The following is a 23,045-nucleotide window of genomic DNA, read 5'->3' as shown; positions in this document are numbered from 1 at the left end:
CATATTTTCCATCTAAACCTCAATACGTTTTAAAAATAAATAAATAAAAAGGAAGCGCATGAGGCACGGCCGTTATTGCTTAGAGTTCACGGCGGAGGTTGCTTTCAGTTACAGTGATACCCGCACTGACGTTTACGTCGCTTTAACTGTACCGGCCTATTCTAAGTCTAAAGCAGAACGTTCAGCCTAAGCACTTTGCAGGACTAAAGTTCAAAGATGGTTGCATTAGCAACCAGCTAGGGCATCAGCGTGTCCAGAACATTTCTAGTCCTTAAAGCCATTTGGTTACAAAAATTAAATATTCAAACTTTACTTCCTTCCAGGAAAAACAGCTGATTGGAACAAATTTTACCCGATCTCGTAAATGTAGCAATTTTACAGATTTTCTAGCGCTTTGTACCAAAAGCGCAGCACTAAACTCCTTCCTAGATACGGTCTCGAAAGAAACCAGCTGTATAAATAAATAAAGAACAAAAACCCCTAATTATGATTTACTTTTACAAAATAAAACATGAGCCATTCTACTCCGTGAAGGTGAATGACCAGCAAACCTGTTTAATACACGATACAGACGTCACACAAAATTTTGAACAAGGGTACGAACACATTTATTGTCTTGATCGTTGGTCATCGGGACGAAAGCTACAAACCCTCATGTCGAGGACTATCGTCGCCCCTAGGAGCCGGAGGAAACTAGACACGCGTGACGGGACCGCTACCCGGCAGAAGGAAAGGAAACTAGGCACGCAAGCGCTTAGAACGGCGACAAAGAGAGGGTGGTGCGCTTCCCTCCTCCTCCTCCTTCGCGCTAATTTTTCAGCTAAATTTAGCTGGAATTTCCCCGCTAAATTTAGTGGCGAAAATGGAGTTTTGGTTGACGCACACGTAACATCCATGGAACCCTATGCATAAACGGGTTTGCTGAATTATACCCCGAAAACACTGACCCTGTGTATCAAACTTTCTGTGAACATCAACGCCCGTTTGAGCCCCAGCAATTAATTGCATGTAAGACTAATTGCGTTACAACTTCTTGAATTCTCCTGTGAAGCTTTAGTGAACTTCCGCAGGCAACACGGCAGAGAACCGCCTAACTTGGACCGAGTTTGACAATCCGAGGTGCCAAACTGGGGCCTAGTTAGGTTTGCTCCAAGCCGTTACTTTGTGCCAAAGTACTTTTCTTTGGCTTTGCTGTGTTTTTTCTTCGGTTCTCCGCATAATCGCATGAGTGTTAGGCATGAGCCGAAGATGCCATGTTTCAATCGGACAACCAGCAATGAAGCCTAATTCTCGCATTTCCTCAAAAACTAATGCCCAAAAAAGCCAGGTGGCAACCGAACGACTGCAGTGATGCCTAACTCTGGAACGTCTTCTAAAGTTAAGGTCGAAATGCCCAGACTCTGGATAACGAATATCAAGTTTGTTTATACCTCGTGTTTCTTGAAATTTCAGGTCTCTAAATTATCAGACAAAGACAACATTTTTGCCCACAGAACTGTGCTAGATATGTTGATTGCCGTACCGGCCGCAGTAGCATCGTATCGTAAACAGTAATGGTTAAGCGAACACAAATGAAAGTATATTAGCCAGTTTTCAACGTCCGAAACCTGATTGTTGTGAAGAGCTAAAGAATGCGAAAAAAATATCAAGAAAAAAATTTAGAATCGGCTGACGAGATTTTATTTTGGATTTCCCACTTGTCGGAACTGCGCAACTGAAAGCAAAATCGCAGCAAGCAAATCAGGCGTAAGCGGCGTACGATCCTTGTAGATTTATTGGCTCTCATACGAAACCTGAACTTGAATGTTGCTTTTCCGGTAGTCACAGAATAGCAGTCGCCGTTTCGCTAAAAAAAAAAAGAAAAACACCTAAAGTTTTGTAAACCTGACGTTTTCTTAATCCTGCTAAATCATCGCACAGCTAATATTCCACAAATGATCTGGAATTGAGGTTCAGCACTTGACTCTATATTTTAGAAAAACGTGCGTTTGTACAATTATTTTCTTGGTTTGATAAGGGAACAAGCTGACAGGCTCGAGTGTGACCGCTGGCTGCGAAATAGTTTTTGTTTTTTCGTAAATTCAGAGCATACAGGTTCTATATTTTCGTTACTATACTTAGCATCAGTGTTGTACACGTTCCTCCAAAAAAGGAACGAAAGCTCGTTCCTCGTTCCTTCTGACTTTTGGAACGCGTTCCCGTTACAAGTTACATCTGTGAAAAAGGATCTCGTTCCCGTTACAGTTTAAAAAATGGAACGTATCGTTACATATACGTTACATTCGTATATTACTAATTACTATATTTTGTTTATTCAAGCAGACTTTTTTTATCTATACCTTTAGTAGTCAACATACGAGTTTGTATGTCGTTATGGAAGGGCAACAGGAGAAGAAAGCAAGCGGAAGCACGGTTTCATTTGTTGATATATTCAAGTTAAAAATCTCAGCTTGTAACCATATTCATGTTTGTAGTGGACGATTCAGACGAGCCGAATGTACTTTTACCCAACATTGTACGAGCGTTTTACAGCAACGTCACACGTTTCAATAGAGCAAAGTCCCTTGTTCGAACTTCACAACAGTTGCTTCTCGATGTTGCTGGCCGCAAGACGAGCAAGTCGAGGAGAGGGTAGGGTTTTTGGAAGGTCAGTCTTAAAAACTACAAATACGCTTTGTTGTTCATTTTGAAGGTGGGGGCGACAAGAGAAGAAGTAATGGCCATTTTCTTTTGTGTAACATTTAAGTGACCAATGTTCGGGATACAAGGGTGCGTTCGATCTCTGGCAGTCTGTGATCCTGTTGGAACTGTAGGTCTCGTTATGGAAGTTCACAAGTGGCTGTAGTCGGCCTTAGATTTCTGGGTGTATGAGGATTCGTGGAACCAAAAAAAAAGTAGCTGAGCTTGAAACAAGCCTCTTTCTTTGTCTTTTCCTACGACTAAAAGCATTGCTTTTTGAACCGCAGTTTCGGGCACTCAAAGAAGAATCAATGTACACCAGCTCTCCTGCACACGAAACTGTTAGCAAGCGAGGACCACACAAAATAATCCACAAGATTAGTAGCCAAAAAGTTAACAAGATCCTGCACTTCGTAAATATATTGTTTTTGTACTTTCAAAATTTCCCTGTTCGAAACAAAATAAAAATTACCCCACAGGACAAAAAAAAGGAACGCCGTTACTCTCTCCGTTCCAGTGAAAATGTAACGCGTTCCCGTTCCAGTTCCAGCGATACAAAATGGAACGGCGGCGTTCCTTCGTTCCTCCTAAAAGGAACGCGTTCCAGGAACGCCGTTCCTTGGAACGCCGTTCCGTACAACACTGCTTAGCATCAGCACTTTTTACCGCCTGGCTGTTAAATTCTTGTTGATCAACAAGACAATATCAAATGACCTTTTGAACCACCGATTTCACAAACCTCACTCCAATTGAGGCGCCCCTCCACTTCCTCAAGGAAGGCGCGAGGGCCGGCTCTGGCCAATCGCGACGACGGATGAGCAGCCTAGGCCGCCTATCCGTCGTCAAGATTGGCCAGCGCCTGCCCTCGCGCCTTGCTCAAGGAAGTGGAGGGCACCTCAATGGGGGGTGAGGTTTGTGAATTCGGCGGTAAATGTCAGCAGTTCCAGGGTTGATATAAGCCTCTTTGTTCCCTCGATGCACCCATAAGCCAGAACGTTTCAAAGCGATGCTTGTATTTATTTGTGTAGTTGCAGCTTTGCTAGCATGTTCCGATGCTGCAAAATTATCGGAACAGCAGAGGAAAGGACTTCAAAGGAAGAATACCAATAACGCTTGGTTGGTACGTACCTTGTTTTGTTGAAGGGGGCAGGCTTAATTACTGCTTGTGTAACGATGAAAATAGGTCGAAATGTCAAATAATACCCAAACATCACCTTTTTTTTACTTTTAGTTGGTACCGGGCTTGGTACCCGGCTGAAAAGTGTGCTCTTTTGGTATTATGTATTTATCATGTCCCCTAGAGTGCGCCAGGTAATTTCATAGCTTTTTAATTCTGCGCTGCACCGAAATTCTCGCGGTATCATATCAATAAAGGTGGATGGACGCCTAGCGTCTGTCCAACAGTACCTCTATGCTCTGTAGTCGTCATGCAGTCATAGACATCACCAATCAAACTTTAGGACGCCGAAACGACAGTAACATCTGCGTCCGCTTAAGCTACCCATGTATCGTTCACTCCGAAAATTGGGTGGTATATAAAACCATCCACACCGGTGGGAGACACGCTGGAAGCATCAATGTTTAGAGGCGAACATTGTTATTTAAATAATAAGTTGTTTTCAAGATAGAAACTTGTCAGTGAAGTAGCTTCTATAACGTATGCGGAATTATAAATCGAGGAACTTGCAAAGCAATACGCGAGAAATGCCGTCGCGTGTGCGTAACACGCTCTAATATTTATCAAGAAAGTTGTATGGTGAATTTCTAATAGTGAACTTTCAAGTCGTAGCTGAGTTTCTGTAAAGCATTAGAACATCCTGCCTGGTATCGTTAGCGTCATTGTAGTCTTTCAACCGCGGAAACGGTTATATTCCCGGGGAGAATTTTACACTGTAATAGTGCATTATTGATTAATATCATCTAAAATATGAAGGTATGATTTTGTGTCGCTAGGACCGACATATTTGTTTCATTTGTTCTTCGAGAGAACTTCTGCAGCAAATTTACTTTCTGATCACTGTCATAAAGAAACTTAATATTTCCTTGGATGAGCGTCGTATTCACAATATGCATCTAAATTAAAATTCCATTGTTTAAATAAATATGTCTTATACTTTCGGAAAACATTTAATGTATTCCAATTTCTCCCATCGCTCAGTGCGAACTTGAGATAGAGCTTCTCAAGCTGCGATGTTTGAAGTACGCCGCTGTTTATCCTTAGAGTCGAGTCCAACGGCAGGGAAGGGTTGGTGTGCGTGGAGTAAATAAAAAATGAGTCTCATCAGTTATACGCTGAATTACTTCTTTTGATTAGTGTTGCTGCTGATGGAGCGCTTGAATATCGGCGCTCGAGTGATATTATTTGAGAAGTTTGATTACCTGGTGTTGTTATTTGATTTCAGCTGTTTACGGCTAAACATAAATATTACCTTCTGTATCGGTCCGTAGAAAACGATACTGCATATGGAGGATTCAAACCGTGTGTTGAAATATCATTAAAAATGTGTTGGGACCGCAGTCTGGAGCTCTGGTACAATTTCAATTATCAAGATATCTATACAAGTCACTTGTACGTATCATATTTTACCGATTCTTAGAACAAATATGCAGCAGTTAAAATGAAATATAAAGCTTATGTACACGTACGTTTTTGTTGCTTATTCACCAAAGGTTTCACCAAGGGGAAGTTGTGAAGTTGTAACCGCCAGTAAAAGGAGAAGTAATATATGATTTCCGTGTTTGTGCAAACAAAAAAAATATATATATCGCGATACATCACAAGACAATAAAAGTGTGCGTGGCTTTTGATCAATGCTGCTCAACCTGAACACGAGCCAGTGAAGCGTGTGCATGCACAGCAATACAGAGGGTACAGGGTCCTTCTCCAACTCTAAAATGCCTCGAACACAAAGGTGTTCAAGGCGTCGCGCGGAGCGAGATGTCTTGTGACGCTCTCGGCTTCTAGCATAGGCTGCGGTCAATCCTTAGGTGAAACGGAGTATAGCCTGGGGATTCTTTTGTTGTTGTTTTTCCTTTGGCATTGAAAGAGGAAGTAAAAGAGCCGCTCTCCAAGCAAAGGGTCGGGCAGGCGATCCAGAGTCATGAACTCTGAGCGACTAATTGATTGGGTATGACCACATCGCTTTTTAATTGATATGCGTGACCCTGGTTTCAAAGACACGCAGTTAAAAATAATCGCCTTCGAAAGAGCTCTGTGTATGGGTCAGCCTATAGTCAGTTACAGGTTAAGAAGGTAGCGGCAAATGCCCCTCAAAGGGAATCAGATATCCCTCCGCCACCTCCGCATCCAATAGCGTCCCACCGTTTCCGTGACGTCGCGGCCAACGCGCGAGGAGGGTCTTGCCTTTCTGTACATATTTGCTTTATCTTTCGACTTTGACTTAGCATTGTGGAAGCCACGAGAGGGAGATTAGAGTTCTGCCCCACCGACGGAAACAAATACGACTTTCGGGGATTAGCTTCCCCCCCCCCCGATGGATACAAAGGCTGCTTTCAAGGGCTCGGTTCCCTCTCCGATGAATACAAAGGTCGCTTTCTTAAAAAGTGGGATCGGAGACAAGTGGGAATCCATTGAAGCGGAACAAGGAGCGTTTCCAGTGAACTCTTCTTTCGACTGCGGAGAGATTTGAAACACGCGCATCACACCAGTTTTATTACGCCACCGCTGCCGCCATGCATCGTGGGAGATGTAGTATTTCTGCACGCGCGACAATCCCGCTGAGGACCTGCGCGAGCAGAGCACGAGGCGGCAAGAGCTGCCTCGTGAACTGGCGCATGCCTCCTATGAACTACAGTGATGGCGGCGTTACGCATGCGTGAAACCCTTAGCGAGATCGTTCTATTAAACACGCTTATGTGACTAAAAACACGCAGCTGCGTCGGTCGATCTACAAGCGTTGCCTTCGCTTCGGCGCTTCGACGCGCGCCCCCAATGGCCTCCTTCGCGACGTCACGAGAAGAGCGCTACGGCCTTAGACAGTCACCTGATCTGACTCTCGTGCAGCGTAGTTTCTTTGCCGAGCAAGAAAATCCGCGTGCGAAAAACGTCAACATTCAGGTGTATGCGTGGAGAAATGGTTCGTTAGAACTTAGAAGTGTATCATTTCCCTTGAAGTCTCTACTGAAAATACTGACGTAGTTTATAGAAGAAAAAAAAAAACGGATTAAACATTTGATATTTACGTTCCTTTCTCAGCCTTCATTTATCTTTTGAGGTGCTGAAAGCGAACTTCCAAAAAACTATTTACGCATCGTGGCTCAGTTTTTTGGTTAGGCTTTATCAAAGTTTCGATATTATGATTGCACGAAAACTAGTAAGATATACTATAAAAACTGGTTTATTCAATATTTAAGATATTAATATTTGTCTTTTATGATTCATTGCATAGTGATGTCTGTTTCATTGTTTCATACTGTAGCTATTCACAGCCCCAAATGTGGATCTTCATGATTGATAAATCTGGCAAACAAAAAGACTTAGTGAGGATGCGCTTCGATTATTATGAAGGTAAGCCATTACTCACATTGTTTTACATTAATATGCTCAACTATATAACGACATTTTAATTTATTAAATCAAGAACCGTATTGTGCTGCATCGCAAAAAATAATTATTTTGACCGATATCAAACTGCACACACAGAAGCCTGCATTCGCTATGCAAGAGTAAGAATCAAGCTTTTCTGTGTAAGCAAGCAAGCAAAAATATAAAAATGCAAATTTATCGTGAAAATTCTGATAAACACTGAGTTTACAGAATGTGTTGTGCGTGCATTACGGGTCCGGTAATAAATTTTTATACTTGGTTACCGGGAGCTTTGGATGATTTCAAACGCGTTGTGGCCCCTTGTCTTATCAGAATGATTAAGGCTATTTAAAATGGATTCAGGAGTGGAGTCAGCTGCCAGCGGCGACAGTCGTCTGCTACTGCAGGCTCCCATGGGCTATCTTGTGCTCTCGTTCGCTTCCTCCTCGTGGCGTCGAGCTCAAGCGCCGGGATGCTGATTGCGCCGTCCGAGACTAGATTTCAACCGCTCGTTCAATCTCGGCAATTACATTTGAGTATTCTTAGTAATAATGAAGTCTTACTAATCATGGCCTAAGTACGCCTTCTACGCTTTTCATGCTTTTGCAATGCCTGTTACGGGCTCTGTATGCTTTATTTTCATTTGGCCATGTAACGGTCTCTCGTTACACTTGAGTGTGACGTTTTTCGCAAGAAAATCCCGCCTCAAACACATTTTACGTCAAAATTAAATTCAAGAAGACAGTCACTGAATATAGTAGAACACTGCAAACATAATACGAGATAAACCCCATGTGAGCCTAGCGTGGATATCTGGACAGAGAATTTCCCCAATTTGTTCACTCTGTGCTTTGTAGAAGAGTGACTAACCGGAAGTTGCTTAAACTGATATGAGTACTTTAGAAATTTATCAACAAAATAAATTTTATTACTCCAAAGTAAAAAAAGGTCGGCAGCTTCTTTTAATATGCATGACATCACTGATTTTTAAAATTTAGTTTGTATATAGCAGAGTAAAAAAAAAATGTTATAATGTTTACATTGTTAGCCGTATGACATATTCCCGGCACGTTTGATTTCTGGTTACAAATTATATCTAGGGTACAAGGAATATCAGCTGCTTTTTACCGATTATGAAACATGCTTTACCTTAATGGGGCTCCGTGACAAAGGTAAGCTAGAAAACTTCTTTCTACTGCGTTTAATTTCTGATATGCTAAATCTTATTGGCCTGCTCAATTTGAAGCACTTTGACTTGGAAAAACATTAATTAAATATTTGTGGCACACTCTTTTCGTGCTGTGACATCTAGAGTTGCAGACACAGTTTTTGAATGTTTCGCTGAAAACTGAATTAACATAAAATAATTATGTTAGTTTTATTTAATTTAAATACCGTGCATACCTAGTTGCTATTCCGTTCAGTTTCTCTCTCATGGGAGCGTTTATAACGCAATAAAAATAAATAGCACTTTTCATTAGCAGCTTAAGTATTTAGAAAAACTTGAAGCTTGAACCTGGACATTTCTTTTTTCTACATTATTTACTCTTTTTTACAGAAGGCATAATAGAGTCAGGGCGAGACAGATAGGTCACCTATCACCGACAATCTGAAAATGGGCTTGGTGCTCAACTTATTGCGTCTTGTGGTATTCGATTCAACTTATAGACAAACTCATATTTACAAACAAACCGCAGCGACCCTAGCGGACGCCATCGGCGCCGCGCATGCGCGATTGGGTGTGGAAATGGAGCTCGCCGTCGCCCATAAACAAAGCATTGCAATGCGATGTTGTCGGCGTCGGCGTGAGTCCCGTGCTCTTTTTCACAATGGAATTGTTGATTTTACGTCTTCCTGACAATGTCTGACTGCTTGAGCGCCCTCGGCGAAATTAACGAAGCGATCGTCACTCCGCAAAACTTCGCGTGAATAGGGAGTTTTCGTAGACCGCGCTGGCCCCTACGCTAAGCGTTCCGCAACGAAGAAGTCACTACTGAGCCTGCGCGCCGATAGCCTTGACTGTGGAGTTCCCGCTATCGTAGCGGGTTGCGGAGGGCCTTGCGGGACGGCGAAAACGATGTACGAAAACTCCCTAATGATGTGACATGCGGCGATTCATTGCCCGTGGACGCCGTAAAATGGACGCTAAAGACTGACTCGCATGGTTAGGTTCTGCTCGCTATTTTCAGTCATGACGTCACTCGGGCTGCAGAAGCGTGAACCGTAGCTGAGACGTCGACGTCGATACTTAAAATCGCAAGCAGAATCGGACCAAGTGAATCAGGCATAACAAGTCGGTGATGGCCGCTGGTAACACTTAGGAACATCTTGTATCTACTGTTTACAACGAGCCTACTTACCCCAACCAACCTTCAAACTTAGAAGTCTGTTGAAGCCTTCACTTATCGCTATTACCGTGTCAAAGTTTGGTCTACGGGCCGCTGTTGTTTGAACATGCAGACGACAACAAGCAGAAATGTTTGAGACAGCAAACGACAGCTCGAGCGATCAGGCGGCCGTTTGAGCTTAATGACGCACTGAACGTAGGCCGCAGGAGGTCTGTACAACTTGACGGTTTTCCCGCGTTCATGTTGGGACAAAACAAAAAATTGTGACGACCACATGTATCCGTGAATTCAACCCAAAGTGCTTTTGCAGAAGCAATCTTGGTCGGACGGCGTCTGGTTCACCTTTTCCCGTCCCCTATCCACGTTCTTGGATGAACCAAGCGCAAGAAAACTAAAACACATGAAAACTGACCTTTTAACTGTTTCCGACTCATATGGTAGAGCCCCAGTCGCGGCGTCTACAAGAAAAGGCAGGTTTTTGTCTGGTTTCTTCCAAAACAACACATGAATGAATATCCCGCATGGTGACTTCCGCCAAAAGCCCCAGACTGGAAGTGCGCTGAACGCGCCACCACGGTGCCTGACGTAAATGAGCTGAATTCGGGTATAGACAATTCCAGTAAGAGCTCTCAAGGTGGCGCCATTTTGTTCGACCATGCATACGGGAGCCTCAACAGGCTCGGCGATGTAAAATGGGGAGGCCTTTTTTCATTTCGTCAGGGCGCAGTCAAGTGACAACGGGTATCACGTGACGACCTACGTGCCCCCCGCCGCCAATTTTTCCCCAACTTCTTAGTTCCTCTTTTTATCTTAAAGCGTTCTACTCTCACTCAGGAGCATTCCTCTCTGCTTTTAAGGCGAAAGCCCTATGGTTCTATTACGGGAAAAGGCGGGGGCGTTGTCCCCTAAAGATGGCCATAAAAATACATCATCAGGCACGCGCCGTTCAAGGTCAAAGCGAACGCGCGATAGAAATAAAACTCAACGAAAAGCACAGCAACACAGATGCATCGTCACGAAAGCCGTGAGGCCGGCGGGGGCGCCGCGCCTGCGCAGAGGGGGAGCCTGATGTCACCGCCGGAGCGCCGTGTGAAAAAGGAAGGCGTGATGGCGCTGCCTCCGATGCGTCAGTTGCGCTTCGGACTTCATCTGTGCTCATTGTGTGCTTCGTGCGATGGACTGGGAGGCGACCCCGTCTACATCTACGGCCTCGACATCGAATACGCAAACGCACACACCGAATACAATACTGGCTGAAACAGCTTTAATGCGTGTAGAAACGTTACTCAAAAACATTCCACCCGCAGGACTATAACGCTTTTGCATTCCCACACGCAGTCTTAAAGGTCTTCGGTGTGTCTTGTTTGTTTACAGAAGTTGCATGAATAAAACACACATTTGGGACGGACGACCGTTTGTTAGTCTTTTCTTTCTTTTTTTTTTACGTGCTGGGATTTGGGCAGCGCGCTGGAATGAATGTATGATGTGCGCGCAGACATACAGTTGCCAGCGAAGCAGTTAAAATCATCCGTTGTGTTTTGCGAATCTAAGAATCGTGTTTGTTTAATGCAGATGTTGCTTTCCATATGGTTTTCCTACGTAAAATTATTTTTTTTTGGACAATAGATGCGAACGAAGAATTACATCTCAGTCAGTGGTGACATGCAGTAAGCTAATAAGTTAGTTTTTGAAATGTATTTTTCTACTTGCGCTTTCACTTCTTCCTTTCACTTCTTTTCTTGTTGGGTGGTTTCATTTGAAATCGAACACGCTTGACGGGGTGGGTCTTTTGATTTTTCTTGAAAAAATATATGTAATTGCCCCATTTCTGGAAAGAACAAAACCGCTATCCGAAATTTTTTTTAAAAATATTTTGCTTCACAAAAAAGTTTTGAGTGGAGCAGGGTGAAAATCTGTTTTTTACTCCGTGATTTTTCTACCTAGTTCTGTACGCTGGTATGAATACGGGAAGCATACAAAACTCACAGTAATTCTTTGTGCTCTTGCATGTTATTTGGACTATTTTTTTAGTTTAAAGGAAGATACTTTCGTAGTTTTGTTTATTGAGGTAAAAAATTCCAAACATTGTCTCTTTGACGATCAGGTGACATATTCAGAGCCTTGTAACTCATTATTTATTATATTTGTCACTTATTAAATACTATGCGGGTGTAGCCCTGTACATGGGCTATCGACGGCAATAAGGTTTGTTTATTTTATTTTCACAGAATTTTTTATATAAAGTTGGAAATATCGTCGAAAATGAAATTAACCGATATTTTGAACTCACTTTATCAAAAAAGGCCATTTTTTATTTCGTTCAATTTTTTTTATTATTGCTGCCGATCATATGAACTTTCAATTCGCTTGATGCGATTTCCCCCTTTTTTATTGTATCTTCTCTACGCTTTGTTTCAGCTTCGGTCCGAGCGCGGCCGATGTTATGAGCCGAAGGGCCAATCAAACAGCGTAAAGAGCGCAGCGTCATGGTGTGCTCTCGGCGCTTGATAGGACTAGCCGGCGGTGGAGCGCGCACAGAGAAACGGCGAATACCGGCTGGTCCTATCAACTGCAGAGAGCACGCCAGACGTTGCGCCTTTTTCGCTGTTTGATTGGCCCTTCGGCTCATAACATCGGCCGCGCTCGGACCGAAGCTGAAACGAAGTATAGAAGTGATCGAAATTGCTCCCACGTGACAATGCGGTGACAACTTCAGAGCCTTGTAACTCATCAGTTATTATATTTGTCGCTCACCAAATACTATGCTGGTGTAGCCTTATACATGGAATATCGACGGGCATAAGTTTAGTTTATTTTATTTTCACCTAATTTTTTATATAAAATTTGAAATATCGTCGAAAATGAAATTAATTGATATTTTCAACCCACTTTATCCAAAAAGGTCATTTATTATTTCGTTCAATTTATTTTTATTATTTCTGCCGATTATATGATCTTTCAATTGGCTTGATGCGATTTTCCCCTTTTCTTGTATCTTCTCAAGAAGTGATCGAAATCGCTCCCACGTTCTCGGAACGGCCAAACGCAGTTTCCGCAGGTCGGCTTCGCTGCAAAGAATATACTGCTTATTTGTGTGTTCAAATGCAGCGGTTGAATTCATTTTGACTTGAACACTTGTGCTTGGCTACATTATATTTCATTAATTTTTAATGATGGCAATTGACATTCCTTAGTCTGATATTTAGCGGTGCAGCGGATGTTCCATTATCCGATGTTTAAAGCCAGGGCACAAAGGGCATCGCAAACCTGTTCTTCATAAAACGAGTGTTTTAGGACGACACAATCAAGAGGTGACTAGATGAAGTTAAGAGGCATTTTATATTTTGAAGCAGAGAGATAGGTGCGTCAGTTTGTCTTTTAGTGCATTATTTGACAAGGAGTTGGCATTCTTGAGCAGGTTTAACACGTGCGGGGAGTGGTGACTAGGTGTTTTTTTTATGATCAGTGATGCGTGTCATTTTGTGTTTTCTTACAATAAATCAGTTGAGAGTCAACGCTCTGTTTGTACACTTCGTCTTCTTGTCCTCCGTTTTTTGGCGCTGTTTTACTTTTTCGTTAAACATGTACCACCAAATCGCCCAACTTTCTACCATATATAGCCAAGTATAGGCAGTGCGCGTGGCTTCCACGCAGATGGCCGAGGGTTCGAATCCCGCCACCGCTTGTCGTTTCTTTGTTTAATTTTTTTAAGTAGAAGATTCTAGAACGGTGGAGAGCCGTGTTGTTTGTTCATACTCAAAATGTACACTTACAAAACGAAAGAGGTAGAATGTTCTAGGATCCCAGGGAAGGCTAACAAAAAACCGCGCCCTACGGAGTCAGTCTCACCCCTGTGCTCGATCTTGCTCTTACGCCGCTATCGACGCCTGGGACACCTGCGACGCTAGCCGCTTTTTATTTTGCTTTGGACGCAATTCTACCGAATTAAATGTTCCTTTTTCTTCAGTCATTTGTCGCCTTATTATCTGTCATTCGTGTCAATGCGACACTGCTCTTGCCGAGGCGATGCGTGCTCGTGTCGATGTGATCCAAGGACATTAGGGAGTTTTAGCGAGGCGTTCTTGGAGCACACGGTTTCGAAATCATGAGCGGCGCAGCTGGTCCATTCCGTGAAACTGCACGTGAATTTTAACATATTCTAGCGAACCCTACACTGCCGCAACCGTGTAAACGATGATGATGATTACGTTTGACCGGCAGCGTTATCTCCTAGTAAACATGTGAAACATTCTGCAGCGTGCAAAACCATGGCGGCTCGTGGTTCGGGCGTACAACTGATGTGAACAAGACTAACCGACGTAACATTTCCGGTGTGAATTTCAAGACCTGAAACCTAGATAGAGAAAAAATTCTCTGAACGACAGCAAAGGCAGGTTGTGTGTCTCCGTTTTCTTTAACTTGAATGATATCATTCACGTTGTATGCCGTCGAATCAAATAATTTCGTCTGCTCGCGGCCGCCACGGCAGCAAGTCAGCCCGCAGATCTTAAAAAAAAACATTTATTAGAATGCCTAGTTTACAGCATTCGCGATGGCTTACCATTGTGAGACGTCCTCGAAATGATTTGATTCAACCTGTCAAACAAAGCAGAGTTACAGGATGGCAAATCACCTCCCATTATCGTAAGCCTAAAGCTTTTTTCTTTTACCCGAGTCGCAAACTGTTATGGCAGCGTTCCGAAGACGACTCCTGTGGCCGGAGTGGGAGAAACGAACGAGAGGAGCCTCCCAAAGCCACCAACGACTCGCCCGCGCATGCGCAGTAATGTCGCCGATGCGTTCGAGGAGGAACCGTTTGAGTGGATACGACTCGCTAAAACTCCCTCTTGACGTGAGCGGACTCGTCCAGACGACCGCTCATGTTGTATCCTCATATTTAAACAAATTTAAAATGTTATTCAGAGCAAAAGCTTGGTTTATTTATCTAGTTATTTCCCGCAGACTTGGACGTAGTTCAACTACTCTACTCAAACTACTGTAGTTTAATTACCTTTCCGAGTAACTTGGTAACTTTCAATTACAACTTTATTTGGGTAATTAGTAGTTTAATTTAACTACGTTTTTCAGGTAACTTCTACTCAAATTACTAACTACTTTCGAAATCTAATTCTAATTTTGCTTATCACAAAAGTTTGAGCGCAGAAATAAGTAAGACGCCGGCAGATCAAGTGGCATTCCCGAACAAGGGACCCCTCACATTCCGTTCTCATGTACTTATACTCGGCAGCCGTAGAAACTGCATCAGGGGCGTCCTTGGGCTAAGGTGGCGACAAACGGCCAGAATATAACACCGGCGCGCACGAACGCAGGAAGAAATACTTAAAGGGGCACTCACACCCCAAAGGTCGTATTTATTTTTATTGTCTAAAACGATGCAAGTTGCAGTCATAGACACGCAAAAAAAAACCGCATCGCGAAAAAAAATTTTCCCGCGCGCGCGCGCGCCTTTTTATTTTTGGCGTTTGATTTTCCCGCCTCTCGCCTCCTCGCTTCATTTGATCGGTGACGTCAAGAATCATGAAATTTAGAAGCTTTGTAGGCGACATCTCTATAACATTTAATTACGGCAATCCTAAAACATGTTTTTTAACGCAATCGCGAACGCACTACGGCCCTTCTTTTTGAAATACCAAAAATCCGGAGTTTGTTGTGGTGCTGTCTCCTGGATTTGTATCCTCCAACAGAAAACAGGCGACACCGCTCAAAACCGGTCCGCCGCAACGCCTCCGCTCGCTCCTTTCCTCCTCGCTTTGGGTCGCCATGGCAACAGCAGGGAGTGGTGAAAAAAAGTGGACTCTCAGGACTCCGGAATTTTTGACGTCAAGGCACCGGCGCCGATCGCGCGGGAACTTCGAATTCGGCATTTGGAAATTGTTTTTTTACTTCACAAATACTGAATTCCCAAATTTCAAATTTTGAGGGTAATGTCCCGGCATCGTTTTCAATCGTTTCGGATAATAAAAAAAATATGATTTTGATGTGTCAGTGCCCCTTTAACAAGTTTTGGTCGGGTATTGGCCTAATCCTGTAATGCACGCAGGCGCCGCGCCTCCAGGTGCAACCGTGAAAGACGGGGACATTCCAAGGGTTGTTGTTTTCATGTTGTCTGCCTTTAGTGAGTCCTGCCTCAAGCGACCTGGTTGTTCCACGGGAAGCTCTACTGGAATGACCTCGCAGCTGGGCGCCTGTTCCCATGGTCGCCTCGTCGGCAGCGCATGGCCTTTGCAAAGCCGGACTCCCCCGCGCACAAACTTATGGTGAATTCCACTCGTAGATCTGGAGCGCTTTCCAAAATCCGCGAGGGAGGCAAAATACCGCTCCGTGGGACCCGCTCCGAATCGCCGAGGGGAAGATAAACTTGCATTTTTGGAGCGACCTCCCCCACACCCCTCCCCACCCCTTCTCCCTCCGCCGTACAAAATGGCCGCTGCTTGAACTTGACCAGCCCACCAACGCCTCAGCCGGCTGATCTTTCCAACGACCAGTGACGGCTGTCACTGCTTAGCTGCAGAAGTAACACGCAACACAGGCCGGGCGAAATTATACGTACCGCGGCGCCCATGTCACAAATAACGAAGACGTCCGCGTTCGGCACCGTCACATACCTTTCGGCCGCCTCGAAGCGGCGGGGCACGGACAGCGATATTGACAGCGTGGAGTTCAGATTTGTAGTACGACTTTAATAAACACAGAGGTAACAAACCATCACTTGCGCGGTCGTTGCCTAACCACTTCTTGCTTTATTTCACGAGAAAACGCCGACGGAATGCAGTGTAAAAAAGTAAACAATCACTGGCTGCAGAATGAATAGGCCTAACCTTGCGTCTGCCTCCGGCTTTTCTGTCGTTCTTTTTCTCGTTCTTCCTCTTACGATCACAGACGTCAGCGCTTACGATTTGCCACGCTCCACATTCCCGACTTTTTATCTCTGATCTACGCGAGGTAGAAGCGTTCGAGCCGTCACAATCCAGAGTAAACAACCGACGCACTCGAACAGATCCAACTCCACGACCCGACCGGCCCGCCGATCTCTCCAACCTCGCCGCGCATGCGCACCGCCGATTTAGACGGAAGTCACGTGGGCCGCTCTGTCAGTTTCCGGACAGATCCGTGAAATCCCGCAGAGCAAGTTCGGCGGAGTTTGGGGCGCTCCGTGGAGCGGGCGCTGCCAGAGATCTACGAGCGGAAGATGATCAACTTGAGCCAGATCTGCGAGCGGAATATGCGCGCTCCAAATGGAGCGCTTTTGGAGCGCTCGAGATCTGCGAGAGGAATTCACCATTAGACGTGGATAATCCGTTCATGGGAGCACCTTCCCGCTTCCAGCTGCAATTGTGCGAGCGACGATGCTTGTTCACGTAACCAGTCGCGTCCTTCCGACCTTCCACGCCATGGAGACCTCCTCTTTGCTTAAAACGATTTGCTTGTCAGGCGTGTCAGGCGCCGGCGAGGATAGCGAGTCACCCTTGGGAGATCCTTTTGTTGGACCAGGCGTCAGCGGCGAATTGTACTTCGTTTTATCTTTCTTTAAGCCAAAATATTTTTTTTTTTTCTTTTCAGTAGCGTAGCACTAGCACTGCAACGTGACGCGCAGTCGTCCGGATGATTTCATCGTCGTGGCGCAAGACTTGAACCCTTGACTGTCAGTGTCCGGTGCACTCACTCAGCGTACTCTCCAAACGTCGTGGGAATAAGGAGGAGCCAGTCATAACAATCTGAACTTGCCGAAGAAAAAAGAAAAAAGCAGGAGAGTTTGTTATAAAAGACCGTCTAGCCGAAGCAAACCGCACATGTTTCGTCATGAACACCTTAGATGCAGACGATCGCTTACCCGACCCTGCACAGCCTGTTTCTGAAATTCAACGCTGCCGGTTTATCCAGCGCGTCGGTGGAACGTCTTTTTAGCTTGGCTTGGGACGTCTTTAGGAGGAAAAAGGGAAAACTTTCGTATCAAGAACTTTGAAAGTCAATTGCTTCTGCGAGCGAATAAACTATTTTGGTGAACAAGCAAGCCATGAAATGACTGCATTTATTTTAGGCTCGCAGGGTTTTTCACGGATCAAAACTGCTGTTCATTTTGCTACCACAAAAATATAAAAAAGGAACTTCGAAAGTAACTTCAAAGTAACTCGCTACTTTTTACAGTAGTTTGTAGTTTACTCCGTTGCTACTACAAATTCGTAATTTCTACTCTACTCCAATTACTTTTGGCGCCGGTACTCAGTAACTTAACTACCTTTCTTGAGTAATTTGTACATGTCTGAGTTATTGTAGTTCGCGTGCACAGTAAAAGCTGTGTCTACAGCTGGGTGTCTTGGTGGCGCTGCAAATGCTTGAATTTCCTTTCTCCTTTTCTCTTTTTTTTTTTTTTTTTAAAAGAGGGGGGGGGGGGGGGGTTGAAGCGCCATTTGAAAGCTCTCTGACGTAGTCTGCGCCAAAGTTAGCGTAAAAGTGTTTCGTTTTCGGCACGCGTTAGGGAACGTGTGCTGAACTTTAGTGCGCTATTCTACAACTCCCTATGCACAATAACGGAAAAAAACTTTTATTTCAGCTTTGCAGGTGTGGATAATTGGAAAGACGAATGTAACAGATGTAAACGAGATTTGCCATTCTACTTACAACGAAAAAGTGAACGAGACTGGTGGCCTTACAGATATTCCAAAATATTATATCTACAATGAAACAACGTGCGGAAAAAAAAAGTAATGCTGCCTTATTCCATGCATATATATATGCATATGCAATAATGTACCAGCAATGAATTTAGCACAATAAAAGAGAGAACTGTCAACGAACTCATGAGCGTAAAGCGAAGCTTCACTGTGAAGACGCGCCATGTGTAATTCAATTATATGGATTTGGGTGGAAGATTTGATCTTTAATATAAAATAAAACAGAAGGTTACTTTGTTCAAAAAGCTTTTAATTTGGTTTCGCAACCCGAATAAAAACAAACAAATAAAACAGTCTATATCAAACAGCACCATGATGTTTTCACTGTTATTCCTTTGGATAAGGGTAGCCTGAGCACCAGGTGACTATATAACAACATTGTGTTTCAAGTACCTGAAAACGTCGGCCCCCTCCAAAAGCCCGCCGCCAGCTATACATTTCGCTAGCACCTCGGCAGCAATTTGGCTGCGTTTTGGGCCAGGTCTTAGGACTCATTAGCCGAGTTCAGGGTTTGTATCCAATAAACATGTGAGAACATATATAACCTATATAAATTTTACATAAAAATGATGATATGTTCATTGGAGTGTCGTTTAAGTGCGCTAGCAGAGAATTTCCAAGAACAAAAATAAATTCGATATCTACAAAATACTGTTGCAGCCAGGTCTTATCAAAACGTAAAAAGATATTTTCTTTATTTTTTGTATCCCTCTCATATTCATATTAATTCGTCTAGTCGTTCGTGATAGCTTAGCTTTCATGAGAAAAATGAGTCAGCGTGACGATGCAAAGCTAAAATGCTACCCAAATATTCAATAGTGCACGCAAGAGGCGCTGTTCAAAACTTGAGTGCCAGAAAGACTATTTTTGTTAACAAAAGTACTGCTATTCAAAAAAGAAAAAAAGAAAACGCCGTTACGTGTTACAACAAGTACACATGTGTTGCAACACTTAATGTTTCCCCTGAAAAGATGATCCGGAGTTTTAGTTTCCGGATTCATACTTTTTTTTTTTATTCCTTTAAAGGCTTGTTAGTGGGGGGTTTTGCAAGTAGTAAAACGAAATATCGTTAGGTATGTTACCAAAATTTTTTCACATCCAAATACCAAGTGAAAACAAAAATGTTTCAGAAATAACAGCACTGAACAGGAACAAAACGCAGTACCGCAGTGCGACTCCATGGCGTCGTTCCCGACACTGGGTCATTCCGAAAAGATAGACTACATGGCCAATTCCAGCACTTGGCGTGTTTATCATTGACGTCACATCGCACGGTTTAAGAGGCTATCGCAGCTGAATTAGACCTAAGGTAGGGATATTTTACAAATCCAGGTAGCACTGGGGGTGCTGCCTTCTTTATTTCCCTATCGAAATACATGGAACGAAGATCTTACTGAAGACATGTTAACGGAGAAATTACCTTCCGCAACGCATTGTCAAGAAATCTATGAGTGCCTCTGTTTTCTTCAGAGCAGCTCATGAATGGCTGGTTAAAAAAGGGGAAGTTTGAAAGAATTCAAACTCTCGTAGAAAATCTCTAGCCCCCAAACCGGGAAAAGTGTGACCACAATACAACATTTCTTGAAATTATATTTTTAATAAAATTATACCGAAGTTTATCTGTGCGGTGGTTGCTGAGCGATAGGACCAAAAAGTTGTCACTGGAAAAAGCATAGGGCCGGGGGAGCTCCTATAAGGGATATGCAATCTGGAGCTGTTTCTGTGGCGAGCCGGAGAAAGTTCACGGCAAAGCCGGGGATGTTGATGTTGAAAACGTTTTTTAATGACAGACTTCACTCGTTGCCACTACTCGCCACGACACGCTCCGGCGAGCTGCGGCGTCCCGGCCCATGCCGTGTTCCTTGACGAAAGCACTGGATGCTACCGATCACGTTCATGAGCGAGGGTTCGGAGGAGGTCGGCATGGCTTACGTGCAGCCAGGATTCGCGATAAGGCTACCGGCCGGGCCCCCGAATGCAGCGAAACGCATCGAGCACGTGGAAAGAGAGGCTTCACATCGCTTTCCCCTCTCGGACTGAGCACGGCTTGCCACGGCTAGCTGACGTTTTCAAACTGAAAAACAGAGAGAAGTTCAGCTTTTTTGACGGAGCGATGAAACGTCCGCGGACCACGGAGCCAGTTTGCATACCACTCTAGGTCTACAAGGGAAATGGAGTGAAGGGGCCGGGGGAGGGGGGGCCGAGGCATTGGTAAGCACGGCTCAGTCATTCACGAGCTAGCGTTGAGCTGGGTTCCCATATTTGATTACGCGCTATTAGGTCAGCAAACCTGAAAGCCGGCTAAAGACTAGCGCGTGAATCCCTCGTCACTGCTTTCCCAAGCCTCGCCCCCTCCCCTTCTCTCTCCCCCCCCCCCCCCCCCCCCGCCTCCTTGCGACGTGGCGTCCATGGAAACGTGCCAAGTGCTGGAATCGGCACCTGTCGTCTTACTGCACAATCTTTTCCGAATACGCTTCCCGGCTTGCCAGTTTGTACGCTAAAAATCACTGTATGGAGCAAAATTGATTCCCAGCTGCGCTCCTTTGTATAAAAAGTAATATCACAATTTTCTCACAAAGTAAAAATAATGAAGACATTGAGCAGCGTGGGCGCATCAAATATTGGGTAAATATCGACAAGAACACATAAGAAATACAGAAACCGCTACGGCAAGTCTTCGGTGGTCGTGCTCAAGGAGAAACACAAATTTGTGAGTCGCATAGACATTTCTAGCCACGTCAAGAATCCATGGAAGACAACTAACAACAGGGCGTCGTTCAGCAAGCGTATCGAATGAGAATGATAAAAACATCGGCAGGCTAATTTATGAAAGAAGTCGGAGTAGCATCGCGGACGTATCTGAAAAACACAATATTAGTCAGGGTTAGGGTAACCATACCCCTCAGAATTGAAAACGGGACATCAAGGGGAAGGGTAGGGGAAGGAAAAGGGGGAGGGGGAAGAAAGGAAGAAAAAAAGCTCTGCTACATTTCAGTTCAACCTGAATACACGCACTCTTCATGGCGTTTCGTTGAGTATAGTTAGGGTTCGGAGTTTTCGGTTTAAACCGATAAAAACCGATAAAAGTACGCCGAATCCATTTTCGGAAATTCGGTTTTTACCGGAAAAGGTCAGTTTTTAGGTTCGGCAGTTTCGATTTAAACCGATAAAAACCGATAAAATTTCGTCGAATTCATTTTTTAAAATTCAGTTTTAACCAGAAAAGGTCACTTTGACCATCCAGTCGTACGGCAGAGCCGTGGGGAGCGTGTTTTCAAACTCGTTGTGAGGAAGACTGACTGGATGCAAGCTCTGCATGTTGTGTTGTGCTTCAAAACGTCGGCGATTTTGGCTCAGGCAGCGCGTCATCTCAGCCTGCCAGCTTCCAATGTTAGCGCTGAGACGGCGTTCTCGAAGCTCAGGGTCATATATTAACAGGAAAGAAATAGTGTGGATCAAGAAAGAGAACCTGGGAAAGTACATGTTTGTGTGTACTATAATGAGATCACGTATTCCTGATGTACAGAAGGTGAGGTACCATGTTTTTCGGACATAAGCTTCATATCTGACTTGTTTGTACTTCTGCGTTTTTTTTTCTTGTTTCTTTTACAGTTGCACACATTTGCCAAATGACGTGTCCATTTATTTTTCAATGTATCTGTGCCGTTATTCTTTGAGTGATCACAAATATCAGAGCTACGTACAAGGATCATCTGATCCGGAGTCCGTTGGTGTTTATTTTATATTCACCGAAAAAAGCCGATAAATTTTTGCAGGCATAAATATACGCCGAAAAAAACCGAAAATTGAATTTTAAAATAAACACCGAAAAAAGTACGCCGAATTTTGAAAAAATAGAAACCGAAAACGCAGAACCCTAAGTATAGTTGAGTTCACAAGTACTTTTCTTACCTATTCTGCCAAACCTAAATATGCCAAATGTAATATTATACAAAAATGCACCGTAAACAGGTCTCTGCGAACAAAGCGTATTAGAAAATCGGCTGCAAAAAAAAGCTTTTTATACTATGTATGTTCTAATACACCGTCACGAGCAACCTTTTTTTTTTTCCTGCAACCTCCTATTATGCGGGTGCCCAGGCATCAGCACCTAAGGCTCGCCATAATAAAGTTAATTCCTCCTCCTTCCACCCACCTGGTACTCATTTCGCAAGCAAGTCCCCACGAAAACAAGACCTTTGGCTATATTCAGATAAAATGACAGGACGATAGAAATTAACCTCAAAAACAGGACTGTTCAATTGATGACCAGAAGTTTCATCGGCAAGGTAATACAATGGCGAGGTTATACAACGGCGAGGTAATACAACGGCCACAGAGAGTCTGCCTTCATAAAATGCCTTTGGAATGTCCTCTTCTTGACGCCCGTTCAGAAACAAACCCTACACTGTACCTAGGAAATGGTGATTCTTTAACCACTAGGTATATTTTTAGGCGTAGCACATTGATTGACCAATTTGTACAGTCACTGATAACTATACAAAAGAAAGGACTTCTGTGAATATAGAGCAAAGTTTAAATTTTTATTGCTGTAATCCCTGTCCTACCTGAACAAAAACAACTTGATTTGTTTTGTCAGCTACAATTTATTTTGCTTTTTACTTTTGCGTTTTGACTTGATTGCAGTAGAAAAAATTACTTTCTAGTTTTCGTGGTGCCTTTTTTGCGTTCTGACTTTATTGCAGTAAGACGCTACGTAGCTAACGAACCAAGTGGAAGGTATGAATAGAGCTCAAAGCTCCGATTTTCTCAAAAGAG

The 23,045-nt window shown here is 43.8% G+C and overlaps 1 protein-coding gene across 1 annotated transcript; it reads left to right on the top strand.

Moving 5' to 3' along the window:
- Nucleotides 1-3,685: 3,685 nt before the first annotated feature.
- Nucleotides 3,686-18,300, top strand: LOC120839579. The gene is made up of 5 exons (XM_040209888.1): nt 3,686-3,799; nt 5,082-5,252; nt 7,129-7,207; nt 8,326-8,397; nt 18,146-18,300. The coding sequence occupies exons 1-5, from the start codon at nt 3,686-3,688 to the stop codon at nt 18,298-18,300; spliced, it is 591 nt and encodes a 196-aa protein (XP_040065822.1).
- Nucleotides 18,301-23,045: the final 4,745 nt, after the last annotated feature.

The sequence above is a fragment of the Ixodes scapularis genome, unplaced genomic scaffold, assembly GCF_016920785.2.
Source record: "Ixodes scapularis isolate PalLabHiFi unplaced genomic scaffold, ASM1692078v2 PGA_scaffold40__2_contigs__length_1045541, whole genome shotgun sequence".
NCBI classification, from domain to species: Eukaryota; Metazoa; Arthropoda; class Arachnida; order Ixodida; family Ixodidae; genus Ixodes; species Ixodes scapularis.
Note: the sequence above shows the minus strand (reverse complement) of the source record. Positions and strands in the feature narration are given on the sequence as shown.